This window comes from Nelumbo lutea, chromosome 1 (assembly GCF_056320005.1).
Source record: "Nelumbo lutea isolate HS-2025 chromosome 1, American lotus-T2T, whole genome shotgun sequence".
Classification (NCBI taxonomy): domain Eukaryota; kingdom Viridiplantae; phylum Streptophyta; class Magnoliopsida; order Proteales; family Nelumbonaceae; genus Nelumbo; species Nelumbo lutea.
The window spans coordinates 152,312,794-152,330,524 of NC_142684.1; the positions used below are offsets into that span (position 1 = coordinate 152,312,794).

General features: G+C 38.9%; 1 protein-coding gene across 1 annotated transcript; it reads right to left on the reverse strand.

Moving 5' to 3' along the window:
* Positions 1 to 15,902: 15,902 nt before the first annotated feature.
* On the reverse strand, positions 15,903 to 16,763 carry LOC148878424 (uncharacterized). Its single transcript, XM_088965101.1, has one exon. It carries the CDS (start codon positions 16,572 to 16,574, stop codon positions 16,242 to 16,244), a length of 333 nt encoding a protein of 110 aa, XP_088821227.1. The 5' UTR covers positions 16,575 to 16,763; the 3' UTR covers positions 15,903 to 16,241.
* Positions 16,764 to 17,731: the final 968 nt, after the last annotated feature.

Here is a 17,731-nt window from a genome sequence, read left to right on the forward strand (position 1 = left end):
CACTAATCTCCAGTGGTGTGGGAAGGGTTTTGTTGGATGACCGAAAGAACTGCATTCTTGGTAAATTAGATCAACAATCTTCCAGGGAGTGCTTTTCCAAGTCTGCACTACACGTCGACTGCAACAAGTTGAAATGTGGTAGTAGTGGCAAATGCTACTCCTTTCCCTACATCGGGAGCAATGACACCCATGCCGTAACCTCCACTGCCAAGTTTGGCCTACTCGCCTAGATTCTTCAAGCCTCCTCCGCCATAGTCAACCATGTCGAAAGGAGCACCACCAAAGACAAAGCAGCCTATTATACCACAACCTCCATCTCCGCATCCAACTAACTAGACTTAGCAGAAGCCTCCTATTAGACATTACCTACCATCACCACCAACCCATCATTATCCTTATGCATCACCACCACCACCACCACCAACTCATCATTCTGGTTACGCCTCACCTCTTCCCCATCTTCCTTCTCCTCCAACCCATCACCTTTATACACCACCATCACCACCTCCACCACATATTGGGGTGCCACCACCAACCCATCATTATACAATGCCTCCACCCCTAGAAGAATTCTACCCACCTCCAACCAGTGCTTCGCCACCACAAGCTTCTATCTCTCTCTCTCACCTACATTTGGGTGTGTCATAGAATTACCTCCTTTTCCACCAAGTCATGCTTCCCAACCATCATCACCACCACCAGAAGCCTGGCCCGAGTTGCCTTATTTAACCGATGAACATGGGAGTAAGTAGGATTCTAAAAGTGATTTCAAATCGCCAAGATCATCTGGGATCGATCCGTTGAATTCTTTTGTTATCGGAGAGAACAAGCCTCTCTAGTGGATCGCGGGCAATAGCTTACCCAGCTTCTCTTGTAAGTAGAAGTTGTAGATTCCACCTGGATTGTTTCTGTAAGGATGGCCACTGCACTACATCCCCTCCCCCATGTCATCCACTGATCCTCCACCACCACCACCCTTGTCCATCACTATCACCTTAATCCCAATCTCGATAGCTAAAACACTACCACCAATACAACCCCAGTAAACATATTGTAAGCCACGTTGAATTGCTCCAAGCTCTTCATCTACCCAATGGCGGGTGGAAGCAGGCCTTGGGGATGCAACCGCCGAGGTTGTTGTTGGACAACACGATGATAGAGATGGGGGAGTTTCCGAGGTTGTTCAAAATGCCAAACCGGAAGTGGTTGTTCAAGTCCTTATCAAAGAGCCAGATTCGCAAAAATGGTACCTGGGGAGATGCTACAAAAATGGTTCGAGTTGAGGTGGAAAAGAGCTAATCATCCAGATCCGTTAAGAGGCCAAGCTTGGGTATGAGAAACCCAGCAATATTAGTGTGGTTGAGATCGATGTCGGAGACTTATAGTTTATGGTGTAAGTTGCTAAGATAATAGGGAGCCACCTACGCATTCAGCCATTGCTGCAAGCATTCTTCGTTGTGGCAAAGAATGTCTAGTTGGTGGTGGATTGAGGCTTCACCTCCATCAAGAGATTTGAGTTCCTACCTGATCTTCATTTTCTTGAGAAAGAAGATGATGAACAGTGTCCAAGGGTAATTTTGACATTTTTAAAAGTCTTAAATCACACATGAGGTCACGTGATATACACAACTGACGATCCATTAACGGTAGGTACTAGATTGTCACAAAATGAAAGTTCGGGTACTAATTTGTCATGTTTTAAAGTCAGGGTATTAAATTGGCACTTGGCCTAAAGTACAGGGTACCTATTGGAAATTTTCCCTAAAAAAAAGAAAGGGTAAAATATAAAACCTCCCCTATAGTTTTACTTTAGCAAAAACCTCCCCTAAACTTTTAAAGATCTCGACAAAAACCTCCCTTTCATCACTGATTCAGACAGAAAACCAATAAAATAATGAAATTACCCCTAATTAATTGTCAGGGAGTCAATAAAATATTTCAAAATGTAAAAACTGCCCATGCTTTCCCTTCCTCTCACAATAGATGGGAACAACATGAAATCCTTCCCTAGATCGCCCCTCACTACTTCCCCTGTTTCCCCCTCACTGCCCCTTCTTCTTCTTCTTCTTCTTCTTCTTCTTCTTCTTCTTCTTCGTCCCCACTGTCCCCACTCTCTTCCATTGAGTTGATTGAGTCAGAGCAATCAATGCACCTAGATTAACGGAAAATGATGAATAATTCAAGAAAAGAAAGAACTCAAAAGGATTGATTCATATACTCAAAATTGCCAATTGTGTTTCTAATAGAATATATTGAAACTAAGGTGATTGATTGCCGAAATCTACTATTTGCACAATTTCTTACGAAAACCAAGAGCAAGACAACCAATTTCGACTCAAAATTGGTAAAGGGTAAACTCAATAAACCCAGAAAGCAATAACAAGATTAACTTGAAAGTTGAAACCTGCAAGAGATGTAGAAAGGAAAGCAGAAAAAAAAAAAAAAACGCAAACAAATGGAGAGAAAAGATGACTCCAACCCGAATCATAATCGAATTTAATAAATTTTAGAAATTAGGGAAACAGCAAATGGTATAACAGAAATCAAATCATACATTGATCCATTCAACAAGGAGAGAGATTGAGATAAGGGACAAGCTCTCTCTACAACTAATCAAGCGGCTCCCAGAGGTCTGATCTGTGTCGCTCAAGGGGAAACCGCATTTTGCTAATTTCAATCTTGTGCCGAAGGGGTGGAGAGGGTATGTGTACCCCTGAATCTCGTCCATGGCCAAAGCTTACACATGATTAGAGGAGTTGAGGTTGAAGTGCATGGTGGTGAATGATGAGGTGTTGGAACTGATCTCGTCTTGTAAGGATTTCACTATTTTAGTGTTTTGGTCCTCTCGTCTTGTAAGGGTTTCACTATTGATGGGCTCACTGTCATTGCTGCCAATTGCAAGTTCTTTTTCATTCACTACTCAGTTCTATTGCTTTGTGTTGGGTGGCAGCTTGAAACTGATTTTTAGTAGGTTTAGTTAAAACCTCAAGTTCTCATAAGAGAATGAAAGAGCTTCAAGGAGGTCACCATTGACAGTTATTCAAACTCTATTCGCTGCTACCATGAAGTAGATGAACAGTGCCTTTTGATTGCTTTGACTCAATTGACTTGATGGAAGAAAATGGGGACAGTGGGGAAGAAGAAGAAGAAAAAGAAGAAGAAGAATAAGAAAAAGAAAAAGAAAAAGAAGAAGAAGAAGAAGAAGAAGAAATCAATGAGGAAAACCAATGAGGGGAGATCGGGGGAAGTATTTCATGACGTTCCCTTTTAGGCTTCTATTGTGAGAGGAAGGGAAAGCAGGGGCAATTCTGATATTTTAAAATATTTTATTGACTTTGACAATTGATTAGGGGCAGTTTCATAATTTTATTGGTTTATTGTCTGAATCAATGACGGAAGGGAGGTTTTTATCGAGATCTTAGGGGAGATTTTTTCTAAAATAAAACTATAGGAGAGGTTTTATGAATGTTAGAAACTTCAGGGGAGGTTTTTATGTTTTACCCAAAAAGAAAATCATTGAAAAAACCATAGAAAGGTGGTTGTCTTTTACTTGGTGGTTGAAAAAAACTGTGATGGGTTGAAAACATCGAACTTTATTGTTCTCAAACTAAAAGTTAGTGTTGTTCTCTTTGACCTATCTGCTGGTCGTCTTTTGAACTATCATGGGTCAAATGGTCCGAACCTTCGGTTCAACTATTTGACCCATTCAATTAAATTTTCAAATTCAATAAAAAGATAAAAAAATTAAAAGAATGCAAATGGTTTCAGTCTTTCAAATTATATTTTAAGTCTCTTTTCTATCAAAATAACCTTGTTCATTTTTTCGGTAATCATATCAAAATAAGCTTGAAATATTCCAATAAATATTATGAACTGGGTTATTTTATTTATGCTTTTTAATAGGAATTTCATTTCTGAGGTCTAGGCCCGGCCCATCATATATATATGGATTTCAGATTTCTAGTAAATAGGATTCTAAGAGCTTGGAGCTATTATTTTTGCTAAATGAGACTATCAGGGAATCAAAACAAGTTTAACGCCGTCCTAATCAAAACTATCAAAACTAGTTTGAGCCGGTATATACCTTTCATCATAGATTTTGCCCAAATATGAGATTAAAGATTTAGGCCTTGTTCATTTACAAATAGGCCATTTATCCATGTAAGTGTTTCCTAGGAAACATTTATTCGGGTAAGTGTATTTACCCATGTTTTTTTTTGCTAAATTTACTCGGGTAAATGAGACCTTTTAACTTCCCCATGTTCTTTTGCCTCACCCACTTTCCCAGGTAAGTGGTTAATTTTTCTATGCTTTGTTATTTTTACCCTTGGGTCCAGGTCGATGCTTTTTGAATTATATTTTTTAATGGGCATTTTTGATAATATTATATTTTGAGCATTTACTCTCCACTTGGGAAAGGAAAGTTAACTTTCCCAAGTGGGAGAAGGGTAACGCTTTCCCTGGTAAGTGATACCTAAGGGAAAGGCATTTACTATGGGCCCCACCTAAATCTTGAAAAAGAAAATGGGAGAGCTGGTCAATGGGAACCAAAATCCCATTGATCGACTTTCCCCCTTCCAAAATCCACAAAACAAATGAGGCTTTAACATGGTTCAACAGTTTATGTCTTCTCCAAAACTTGAGGCAATCTCGCTAACATTAGCTTGGAAGTGAGCTCGGATCTCCTACTCACATGACACTACAGGCGTGTTTGGAATATTCCATTATTCATGGGGCGATGTACCCAATACATAGAAGTAGTAACACCCTTGTTCATGGTGAGGTGCACCCAATACATGGCAGCAGTAGCTTATGGGTAGGGGATCTAGGGGTCAAACCGTACGGGTGGCCATGAGTCAAGTTGTTCACGAGCTGTTCGAGCTCAGCTCATCTAAGTCGAGCTTCAAGCCGAAGTCGAGCCTAATATATGGGCTTGTTTGCTAATCGAGCCAAGCTCAAGCTTAATATAGCTTAGCTTGTGAGGCTCGTGAATCTAGTCGAGTATATGTGCATAGGGTGTTAACTTGGCTCGGCTATTGAAAGAGACCTCGGCTCGGCACACCGGTTACTAAGGGAGACCTCAGTTCGGCACCTCAGAAACTAAGGGAGACCTCGGCTTGACACCTCGTCAGCTGAGGGAGACCTCAACTCAGCACCTCATCAGTTGAGGGAGAACTCAGCAACTAAGGGAGACCTTGGCTAAGCACCTCGGCTGCTAGGGAGACTTGCAATCAGAAGCAGCTGAGCTCGAACTTCCAAGCTTTTGACTCGAGTCGAGCTTGAGCTAAGTCACTAGTTCGTACCTAGCTCGATCTCAAGCCTAACAATTTATGATCGAGCCAAGCTTGAATAGTCAGATATTCGGCTCGACTCAGCTTGAATCCACCCCTATCGAATCGTGGGCCTATTTTTCAAATTGAACCAATACCATTGGTTTTTGGAAAACCATGTGCTGAAACCAAACCAAAGCCAATCGGTTAACTATTTGATTGGTTTGATTTTTGATCAGTCCAATTTGTTGATTTATTGATTTTTTTATATTTATAATATATTATAAATAAATATGTAAATATATAATAAAAATACTAGGAATACATTTAATATATTATATATTATATATTATATATAATGTATATATATACATTCATTTATAATATATATTATAATATATATATATATATATATATTAGATTAACTACCAGTTTTTTATATTGGTTAGTGCAAATCGTTCGATTTGGTTTCTTCTATTCATTTTGATTTTTAGATTTTTGTTTTTTTTTTTTTATGATCACCCCTAAGGTTGTATTTGGTTTGAAGGAAAAAGTAGGGAAAGGAAAGGAAAGGTAGGGAAACCTTTACAAACCTTGTATGGGTTTTTCTACCTCTCCCTACCTTTTCCTTCAAACCAAACATAACCTAAATAGATCTAAAGTGCATGGAAGCACGTGAAAGGAAGGCCTAACTATCATGTGTGGAGAAAGAGGCAAAGAGCTCGTCCTGTTAGCATGAGGAAATGGATGCCAATTCACAAGACGGGCATTGGTGCATAGAATGTGGGTTGTTGACATTTTAAATATTTATAGCTCCGCAGTAAAAAATAAAAGTCAGAAATATGTAACGTGTCGTTTTGATATTTATGGTTAGATGGTAGGTCACTTTCTTCTGACTCATAATTTTCTCTTTCTCGGACATACATAGAATAGAACTATTAATACTTCAATGCGAAGAAATCAATTCGTTTATTAAAAGAAAATGGAAATTAACTAATTTCATACATACATCAAGTTAATATGGATGGAGATTCAACCATTACTAGATCGGGTGTTGGTATTTGAAGAAGATCAAAAGTCGCTGAATTGTCTTGGATGTGGAGGCAGCTTGAAGGTTGGCAAGGTTCCTGCAAGGGAGGACAAAGTTAAAGGGCAGGGGGTGATATTTCGGGCCGGGAATTTTGACGAACAAGTTAGTATGGATTGAGCAAAGTTAGTCTCATTAATTATCGATTTTATCACCTGATACAGCTTGGCCCATACTAATTTGTTTGTTAGAGTTCTAAGCTCAGAATATCACCCCAGGCCCTCTGACCTCTTCTTCCCTTGTATATAAAAATCCTGTCGACCTTCGAACTGCCTCTGAGATAGTTCAGTAAATTTTTATCTTCATCAGTATTGTTATCGGAGACTCCAACGGGACATTTCTACTACCAAGAGAGTCACCCATGACACGGAAACAGCCTGAGTTAGTTGAAACCTTAGCCTTTTACTGGTTTAATGCTTGCTCGAGACATTGGTCTCACTTCTATCTCTATTGAGTGAGATGCTCAAACTATCACTTCTCTCCTGTTGAATCACACTATGTGGTTTCATGGCGTTTGAACAACATTATAGCCAATTGCAACAATCAAGGTTTTTAAATTAAACCGGGCTGGATATATATGGAACCATTTTGGGGACCGGTTTTTAGATTGAACGGTCCAACCGTCTGACTTAAAAAATAAAATAATAATAAATTATTGCCTGATTCAACCGGCCAAGTCAAAAAATCATTGACCAAATTAATGGTTTTTGGCCAAAAAATAGTTTTAAGGTAAAACAGAACCAATTACCTAACCAATTCCAGGGTCAATCAGTCCAACCAACCGGTCTGATCCAATTCACAAAACCATGGCAAGAACCTTCTGGGTGGATTTTCAAATCCTGTGGTCTCATTCACTCCTCATTCAGGAAATCGTGTGGCTCATTGTTTGTCCAAACATGGTTTTACTCTCTTCAAAACCCGCACTTGGTGTACTCTTCCTTATTTTCTTCTACCGATGGGTGCAATGAAATTGTCCTTTAGGCTTTATCGACAATATATATATATATATATATAAAGCTTAATCAAACTCCACAAGTATTTGGGTACAAATAAATTTAATTAGAAGACACGAATACATTATATGAATGCGTAAATCATATTTCTCCCTTCTCCCTCTTTCTTGGGTCATTTTATCAAAAATAGAAAATAAGTTTTCTTTAGGCCATGTTTGGTTTGAATAGAAAATAAGAGAGGAAAACAGAAAATTAGGCACTAAACACAGCCTAACAAATGAGGTTCATCAATACCCATTAGTCATAGGTGGTGCCAGCAGTTCGTGGATGATGAGGGTCTGAGATTGGATGACCCATTTGGTCTTGGTCTTATGCACTGTGCACACAAGTGCTTCATTTTTTTCCCCACTGTTACTTGTTCAGAAGAAGCAATTTAAACTTTTAAGTGATACATGACACTATGAGACTAAAAAGAAAAAAACGGGCAAATTTCTTAATTAGCTAATTGAATAAGTGTATCGTTTCTTTGTTTGAAATTGATTGATCCTACCTTTACCATTTTTGACAATTGACTAGTTCTTACAGGTGATGTTAAATATGGACGAAATGGCTTAAATGTCTGTTTTACCCTTTAACTCAATCTTAAGACAAAAAGTTAAGTTTACTTTTTTGTTCCTTGTTTTAACGCATATGTGTGGGTTTATTAAGTTGAGCACAACATCCAAAACCAGGGACACATCACTATTGCCATCGCTTGCGACGAGGGGTCGTTGCTGTTGGGTTTTAATCTCATAAGAGATTAAATCCAATGGGTTTGATTGGTCAATTATATGAGAAATTGCACCTGCATACTTGGTTGGAAAATCAGTTTTTCTCTTACAAAAAAAAAAACCAGTTTTGAACTTGTCCCACATTGGATAATTACAAGGTTTGTTTTCAGTATTTCAATAGGAGCTGATTTGCACTCCTTAGAATTAGTAGAGGAGAGTATGAGGATTCGATACTGCGCAACTCGAGTGTACGCGTGTGTGTAGCGCAATGAAGCGCTTTAGAGGTGCACTTTACTCGCACCCACGTGGCTTGCGATGGGCGGCTCTGGTTTTGGTGCGTTGATGACCGTTGATGAGATCAACGGTCACGATTCGATCGGGTGTGATCAAGAGGCACAATTCAAAATTAACAGTCACCTGTTAACAACCTTTTAAATAATCACAACGGTTGAAATTGTGACTGTTCAATGTACCTTCTCTAAACCAACACCTACCTTTTCCTCATACCTCTTCACAAATTATTTAAGGAGCATGAATCAGACTCCAAAAAACACAATTTCGAAATTCACTATCTCTCTCTCAGTCCGGTCTGCTACAGTCTCACAGAAGGTTTCTTTGGAGACTCTTCAACTTTGCTGGTTGCAGATTCTCGCCCAAGGCTCTGTTGTATCCTGGGAACGAATTTGCCTGTAACCCAACAGCAAACTCAGTAAAACTGAGTGGGGGCAAATAACGTTTTAAAGACAGTGTCTTCAAACACACCTCAGAGCTTCTTCTCCTAAGTTACAGTGACCCCATCTTCCCCAACATTTTTAGAACGTTATTTTGCAATGGAGGCGGAAGCGAGCATGACTTTGATCAAAATGATGAACCAAGATCTTGTTCGATTGAGCAAATTTCAGCCAATGGCAAGAAAAGATGATCTTCTTTCTAACCACACTGAAACTACACTATCTGTTAGACCCGAATCTGCAATCACTTCCTGAATCCACTGACAAAGACTCTGAGAAACTAAAGAAGGAAAGAGAAAAACAGGAAGAAGACTCACTTATGTGCCGATGACACATACTGAATGCCTTATCAGACCGGCTCTACAACTTCTACAAGGAACTTACATCTCCAAAAAAATCTGGAAGGCCTTGGAATTCAAATACAAGGTGCAAGAAGCAGGTACGAATAAGTATCTTATCGCAGAATACTTTGACTTCACCATGAACGACCATAAACCTATACTGGAGCATGTTCATGAACTACAAGTGATAGTCAATAAAATTTGATCCCTTAACATCATCCTTCCTGAATCTTTCCAAATGGGAGCAATCATTGCCAAACTTCCACCCTCTTGGAAGGATTACAGGAAAAAGCTTCTGCACAAGGCTGAAGAACTTATCTTGGAGCAAATTCAGCAACACCTTCGTATTGAAGAAGAGTCTCGAATTAGAGACAGTAAGGATAAAACCCTGACCGGTATGCTGAACTCTAAGGTAAATTTTGTGAAAAACAGATCAAAAAAGACTAACCCTGCATTACAAGTAAAGAAGAAGGATGGAAACTTCAAAAAGAGCAACAATAAGAAAGGATCCTGCTATGTTTGTGGAAAGAAGGGGCATTATGCCCGAATCTGTCGACATCGAAAAGGCGGAACCAAATCTGTAAACATGGTAGAAGACAATATCATGGTCATGATTACTGAAGTCAATATGGCAGAATTGTCTTCTGGATGGTGGTTTGATTCAAGTGCCATAGTCCATGTTTGTAAAGACAAATCCCTATTCAAGACATATGAATAAGTGACTGATGGCCATGAGATACAGATGGGAAACCAAACATGTGCCAAAGTTGCTGGAAGAGGCAACGTAGAGTTGAATTTCACCTACGGAAAAACACTGACTTTCCTGAATGTTCTCCATGTTCCTGACATTAGAAAGAACTTAGAGTCCAACATAATAGTTGAAACTAGAGATGTTGAATTCTTTAAAAATAAACTGTGTTCTGAACCTGCAGAATATGAATCCATAGAAAATGATAAAGAAACTCATGTCTCAATAACACAAAGAAACCCATGTCTCAATACCTGTTGATAATAATGAGACTGAAAGAATAAATGATACAACTATAACACCTACAATAGGACTTAGAAGAAGTCAAAGACAAAGAACAAAGAAACACTTAGGTTCAGATTTTATCTCTACTCAGTCAATTGTATTTTTGGTTAAGGCTGATAGAGAGAAGATTTTAAATAAAATACCCATTGTCCTAAATATTGAAAATGATCCAAAAACCTATAGTGAGGCCATAACCTCTAGAATTGCTACCTTTTGGAAAGAAACTATAAATGATGAAATGGATTCAATAATGTCAAATAACACATGGGTACTAGTAGATCTGCCTCCAGGATCAAACCAATAAAATGTAAATGAGTGTTTAGAAGAAAATACAACACTGATGGAACTGTGCAAACTTTTAAGGCTAGATTTAGAAGAAAATACAACACTGATGGAACTGTGCAAACTTTTAAAGCTAGATTGGTAGCCAAAGGATTTAATCAAAAGGAAGGGGTTGATTACTTTGACACCTATGCACCAGTGGCTAGAACAACTTCTATTAGAACACTTATAGCATTAGCATCCATTTATCACTTATCTGTTCACCAAATGGATGTTAAAACTGCTTTCTTAAATTGTGACTTAAATGAAGAGGTTTACATGGAACAACCAGAAGGATTTGTTCTTCCTAGAAACGAGAAAAAGTCTATAAACTGGTTAAATCACTATATGATTAAAACAAGCACCTAAACAGTGGCATGAAAAATTTGATTCTTGCATTCTAGCTTTTGGCTTTAAACATAATAGTGCTGATAGATGCATTTACTCAAAATACACTGAAAATTATGGAGTAATTGTGTGTCTTTATGTGGATGATATGCTTATTGTGGGTACAAATATGGTTGGCATAAATGAAACTAAAAATACACTGAAAATTATGGAGTAATTGTGTGTCTTTATGTGGATGATATGCTTATTGTGAGTACAAATATGGTTGGCATAAATGAAAGTAAAAACTACTAATCCTCTATTTTCAAGATGAAAGATTTAGGAGAAATAGATACCATCTTGAAAATAAAAGTTAAAAAGCATAGTAGGGGTTATGTACTAAGCCAATCACATTATATTGAAAAAGTACTTGAGAAATTTAAGCATTTAGGGTTTAAAGAATATAGCATGCCATATGATTCTAGTATAAAACTAGTAGAAAATACTGGTAGAGCAATTGTACAACTTGAGTATGCTAGTGCAGTAGAGAGTTTGATGTATGTTATGCTTTGCACCAGACCTGATATTGCATTTGCAGTAAATAAACTCAGTCGATTTACAAGTAATCCCGGTGCAGAGCACTGGAAGGCAATTAGAAGAGTTCTTGGGTATCTCAAGAGAACATTGGAACTTGGCTTGTTTTATTGTGATTACCCAGTTGTACTAGAAGGGTACACTGATGCAAGTTGGATTACTGGTAATGGAGATAACAAGTCCACATTTGGATGGATTTTTGTCCTTGGTGGGGTCTCTTGGGCATCCAAGAGACAAATTTGTATATCTCACTCGACCATGGAATCCGAATTCATAGCCTTAGCAGCCACTGGAAAAGAGGCTGAATGGATTAGGAATTTATTATTGGATATAAAACATTGGTTTAATACTATGCCTCCAATTTCCATTTACTGTGATAGTGAGGCAACTCTGTCAATGGCCTACAGTGGTACCTACAATGGTAAGTCCAAACATATAAGTCTAAAACATGAATTTGTTAGGCAACTGATTCAAGATGAAATCATCACTATAACCTATATGAGATCAAGTAAAAACTTAGTTGATCCTCTTACCAAGGGTTTAGCCAGAGAATTGGTAAGAATGACAACCAAAGAGATGGGATTAAAATCCTTTACTTAGTCACCTGTAATGGTAACCCAACCTGAACTAAAAAGCCATCAGTATTGAGTTTAATGGATAACAACAAGTTACAGCAATGTGACTATTAGCACTGACATTGAGAAATTTCCCATCACAACATAAATAGTGTTGTCCGTTATGATGAGAGGTTGAGATAAACTCTTAATGAAGTTCTGAAATGTGTCAAATAACGGAGCATATAGTGGAACGTCACCTATGTGAACATAGAAGTGGTGCCGCTTCTCATGAGGGTTTGGGTTTGCTCTCGGGATTGTTCATGAAACCAGGAAAGAAGCACATGGCCATAAAAGTACTGAGCAAAATTTGAAACTCTTGTAGAGACTGAACATTTTTATGTGTATAGGTGTCTCCGGTCTATCTTGAGAGTAGTTGGTCTAAGGTCTTACCACTAATAACTTTGACAAGGCTCTGAGATAACTATACTAACAAGAGGTTTAAGTTGATAAACACCTTTTGTATGCATAATTGTGTCATAGTAGTTTGGATTGAGAGAGAACTATGTAATTGATCAATAAATGTGGGGAATTGTTGGGTTTTAATCTCATAAGAGATTAAATCCAATGGGTTTGATTGGTCAATTACATGAGAAATTGCACCTGCACACGTGGTTGGAAAATCTGTTTTTCTCTTACAAAAAAAAAAAAAAACTAGTTTTGAACTTGTCCCACATTGGATAATTACAAGGTTTGTTTTCAGTATTTCAATAGGAGCTGATTTGCACTCCTTAGAATTAGTAGAGGAGAGTATGGGGATTTGATACCGCGCAACGCGTTCGCACGCGTGTGCACGCGTGTGTGTGGCGCAATGAAGCGCTTTAGAGGCACACTTTGCTCGCACCCGCGTGGCTCGCGATGGGCGGCTCTGGTTTTGGTGCGTTGATCACCGTTGATGAGATCAACGGTCACGATTCGATCGGGTGTGATCAAGAGGCATAATTCAAAGTTAACAGTCACCAACTGTTAACAACCTTTTAAACAGTCACAATGGTTGAAATTGTGACTGTTCAATGTGCCTTCTCTAAACCAGCACCTACCTTTTCCTCATACGTCTTCCCAAATTATTTAAGGAGCATGAATCAGACTCCAAAACACACAATTTCGAAATTCACTATCTCTCTCTCTCTCTCAGTCCGGTCTGCTACAGTCTCGCAGAAGGTTTCTTTGGAGACTCTTCAACTTTGCTGGTTGCAGATTCTCGCCCAAGGCTCTATTGTATCCTGGGAACGAATTTGCCTGTAACCCAACAACAAACTCAGTAAAACTAAATGGGGACAAATAACGTTCTAAAGACAGTATCTTCAAAAGCGCCTCAGAGCTTCTCCTCCTAAGTTACAGTGATCCCATCTTCCCCAACAGTTGCAACTTCCACTCAACATAAAGAGCGCAAAGCAGCAGTACCCCCTTCCAACTTCTCTTTGCCCTCTTTCTCTCTCCCTTCTTCTCGCTTTTCTTCTTCTGTTTAAGTCTAAGACCAGATCATCACCGCCACGACTTTTAGAAACAGCATTGGTCTTTCTCTCTTCCTTTTGCTTTCCTTCTTCTCTTTCTTAGAGACCTATGAAAAGAGCAGCACGCCATGGAATCGGAAACTCATCTCCTGGAGATTAACTTGATCTCCGCTCAAGGCCTCAAGCCCCCCACTGCTAACCTCTGGCGCATACAGACTTATGCCGTCGCCTAGGTCGACTCCCATGTTGACTATGTTGGCTGCAAAAACCCCACCTGGAATGACCGTGTCGACTGCAAAAACCCCACCTGGAATGGAATTGCAAAAATCCCACTTGATCTCCGCTCAAAGCCTCAAGCCCCCTACTGCAAACTTCCGGCACATGTAGACCGACCAGCTCGGTTTTGATTCTCAATAAAATTGGGTTTTAAAAAAAATTATGTCACATGTGTAAAAATTTTGACAGAATATTAACATATATTAACAATTAGAATAGAGTTAATCAATTATCAAAAACAGTAAAAATAGGATCAATCAACTTACAAATAATAAGGATAAATTTAATCAATTAGTATTTAAAATATTTATTAGAAATCATCTTAAAAGTCATCATGGTAAGGCTTTGTATGCTCTCTTTTCAAGCGCCAGGCTAATCAACATCAACACTCAATCATTAATTATTTCCATCGCCCACCATAATTTTCTTTTAACCTTTTTGTCGTCTTCTGCTTATGGTTACAACAAATATGTGGAGCATATCAGAACTCGTCACTTATACCATGACCATTTTTCTTTATTATTTATTTTTGTAAAAGATAAGCTGATGATAAGACCAGAAAAGGAAGTCTAGTGCCTGACTTCATTCTTTATGATGATTCATGTGGCCCTGGTTTAAAGAGGAAACCAAAGCAGGATTAATGGCTTCTTCTGGGAGACTTAATTTTCCTTGTTTTGTTGAAGCATTTGTGAATGCATATGGGAGATGGGAGGATGTGACCCAACTCCCATCAAACTGACACAGGCAGGATTATGTCAAAACAGCATGAATTAGGAGATAGAATGGCCATATACAATTAACCAATGGATTTCCCATTTAGGCGGATTGGAATGAAGGAATGGAGTTCAAATCTGCCCATCACAGAATGTTCCCCAAAAATGTCCCATAGCACATCCCAGCGGTTTATTGAAAACATCTCACAATAACAAATACAGGAGATGTTCTCAATGCATACTGAGATGTACATGTGGGGCATTCTGTGGGGCTGATACGAACTCGGAGGAATGACCATTCCTGACCTCTCTTCATGGGTATGCGACTCTCATTCCAAAAGTACCTCCATCCATTTCAAAGCTCTAATTGACACAAAAGTACTGTCACCTTCAGACCTTCCTCTATATTTTCCTCCATCCAAGTATCTGAGCCGACCACCATCTTTGGCGAGATAAGACCATCTCCAACCACCATTTATCCTTCCTTTTCTTCCTTTTCTTCCTCCCCCATGGGAATTTGACTCTCATTCCAAAAATACCCTCATCCTTTTCAAAGCCCTAATTGCCACACAAGTCCTGTCTCCTTCAGACCTTCCTTTATACTTTCCTCCATCCAAGTATCCGCAGCCAACCACCATTTATCCTTCTTATTCCTTTTCTTCCTCTTCTTCCTCCCCCTTTTCTTTCTCGCCCTCTTCCTCCTCCACTTGGTCACTGCTGGCAGTCAGCATCAACTATTAACCCAAACATGTGTCAAGTAGAGGCGATTCCGATTCTAATTCTAATCCTCACCACGAACCAAACAGACCTTAAAAAGCTCTGGACTAAGGGAAGTAAAGAAGTGCGCGCGCACGCACACACACATATGGCTTCTTTTTAACTCCACCATGGTTACTGCTAAAGTACACGGGGAGTGGTTCTCCCTGAGATAAGCAACACTACTAGCTCTGGACCAACTGACTTTTGGGCTAATACGGAACGAAGGCTCAAATAACAGCAAATTACAATCTTAGTCTCCGTCTTATCCTGAATTACTCAAACCATCCCCATTTTCTCCTTCCTGGCATGGTTTCATGGCTATTTTGTATTATGTTTTGTCTCCCATCAACCGAATTTCGTATGACTCGGTTTCAGTAAGTTGAGGAAAGAAAGGAGATTAGTTGATAATTTTGAGTGTCCCTTGAATCCTGATAAGCGCAGAGATTTCAAGCGTGAATTGTTTCAACAGACGATAAGAATCTGGATGGGCATCATATAAATATTTGTATACCCAGTCACCTTTTCATTCTTGAACTACCGACAGATCATGTTCAAGCTGTATGTATGTTTCTGTGATTTAGGATGAGTCATCTTTTGAGTTATATTAACATCAGTTACTAGTCTATCTACAAACGATATTAATTGTACAAGTAATTCAATTGCACAAAGAAAACAGAAATGCAGCTAACTAGCATCAATGAGTAGAAACAAACTTGCTAGGTAGCCTTCTCAAAAGACAAATTCATGGAGAAGGTACCAGACTATAAGGCCACACCACCACAGAATATAAACAACTCTGTAGGTGTATGAATGTGCGTGTGTTTTCCTGTATTTTGTCCAATACATCAACTTAATTACAGATAGCATATTAAGTAACAACCAACCATCATCAACCAAACAATTCAACTCAACATGAATGTTTTGCATCTCAGAGAGAGAACCGTCGACGATTTACGTACGGCAACCGGAAAGCATCGATGTAGTTACATACAAATTTTCTACAATAAAATCGCGTAGCGCATACCGTCGCTTACCATGAGATGATTCATTTCGGATATCCTGACAAACTCTCCGGACACCCAGACCCCGTCTGCGGCATTCACATGAGGGTGAGAGATGCAAGAAAGAAACGAGAGAGGAACTCGAAAGATGCTATAAAGAATAGAGAACCCATTCCACCCACGTCGCCGTCTACGCACCACTTGGTGTACGAAGATGGGCAATTCATCATTTCCGTTCCCACCCCCGACGACCATTCTCTCGTCGGCCACTCGTCCACTCTTCCTTGTATTCTGAAGGCTTTGCTTCATCTTCGCCAACAAACGCCGCATCTCTAGCTGCTGCTGGGTTCAGCCTCAGCGAGTGTGATGGTGGAGGCTAGTTGCCGAAATTCAACACAAGGACACGATATTTGCTATGAGACTCGCCAGTGACCACATTTCTATAAGGCTTTTGGTAATGGCATATTAAATGGTGGTAGTGCTGCTGGTGTTCACACACAAAACAAATTAAGGTCATCATGGCTGCTTTTTTTATCTCTCTCTCTCTCTGCTAAATTAAAGCCACTAGGAAGGTGACAAATACACCGCCCCAATTTTACAGTTAATTTGCTGAAATCCTATAACTTGTTCATTTTGTAGTTGTAGGCCCTATCTAAAAGACTAAAACAATGCGCTTTGCGACAGAAGTTCCAACTACCAGCAGCCTTGGCCTTTTGGCCATGGATCTATTAATTTGACGACGATTAAGCCAACCTTTATTCCTTTTCGACGGTTCACAAGTGTTGTGGCGGCATTCCTAATTCACAAAAAGAAAATGAATACCAGAATAGAAAGCCCTCAACTTATCAAATGGAAATGGGTAGCTAGCTAGCTTACATAGAATCACGTACCTAATCAGTTGGGCAAAGCGTTCTCTTACTTGGAATCCACTAACCGTGTACTCCATATATTGATAAAAGCATGCACAATTCTGCACCTAATAGCCAAAATTTAGAATCTTGGATAAAGCTCACTGATTTTCATTTTTAAGTCGCTATTTTCTTTGGATTTTGATTTTTTTTTCAAAACTAAATAATGCATGACTAGAATAATCTTAGATGCCTAGAGATGACTTTGTTTCTAAGATATATGGAAAGATTTTGATCCTTGTCACCAGCTTTAGTGATTCAATTAATTAGTTGACTAGATCATTCAGTAATCAATAGTTTTGATTTTTTTTCTCTGGGATGCATGTATACGAGTCCCATTAATTGCTCGAATGCCACAGAAACTAGTAAAAAACTAATTTCATCCACAAAAAAAAGTCCATAAAACTCACAAGGTCAATATATTAGATTTATCGAAAATGTAGGGGGAGTTTGGCAACATAACTATTGGTTTTGTTTTTTAAGATAAAAACAACTTCCACATCAACATGTTTTTACACTGCAAGCCCCTCTTATTTTGCAATCCAAACAATTCTGTGAAATTGAACCATTAGAAGAGGT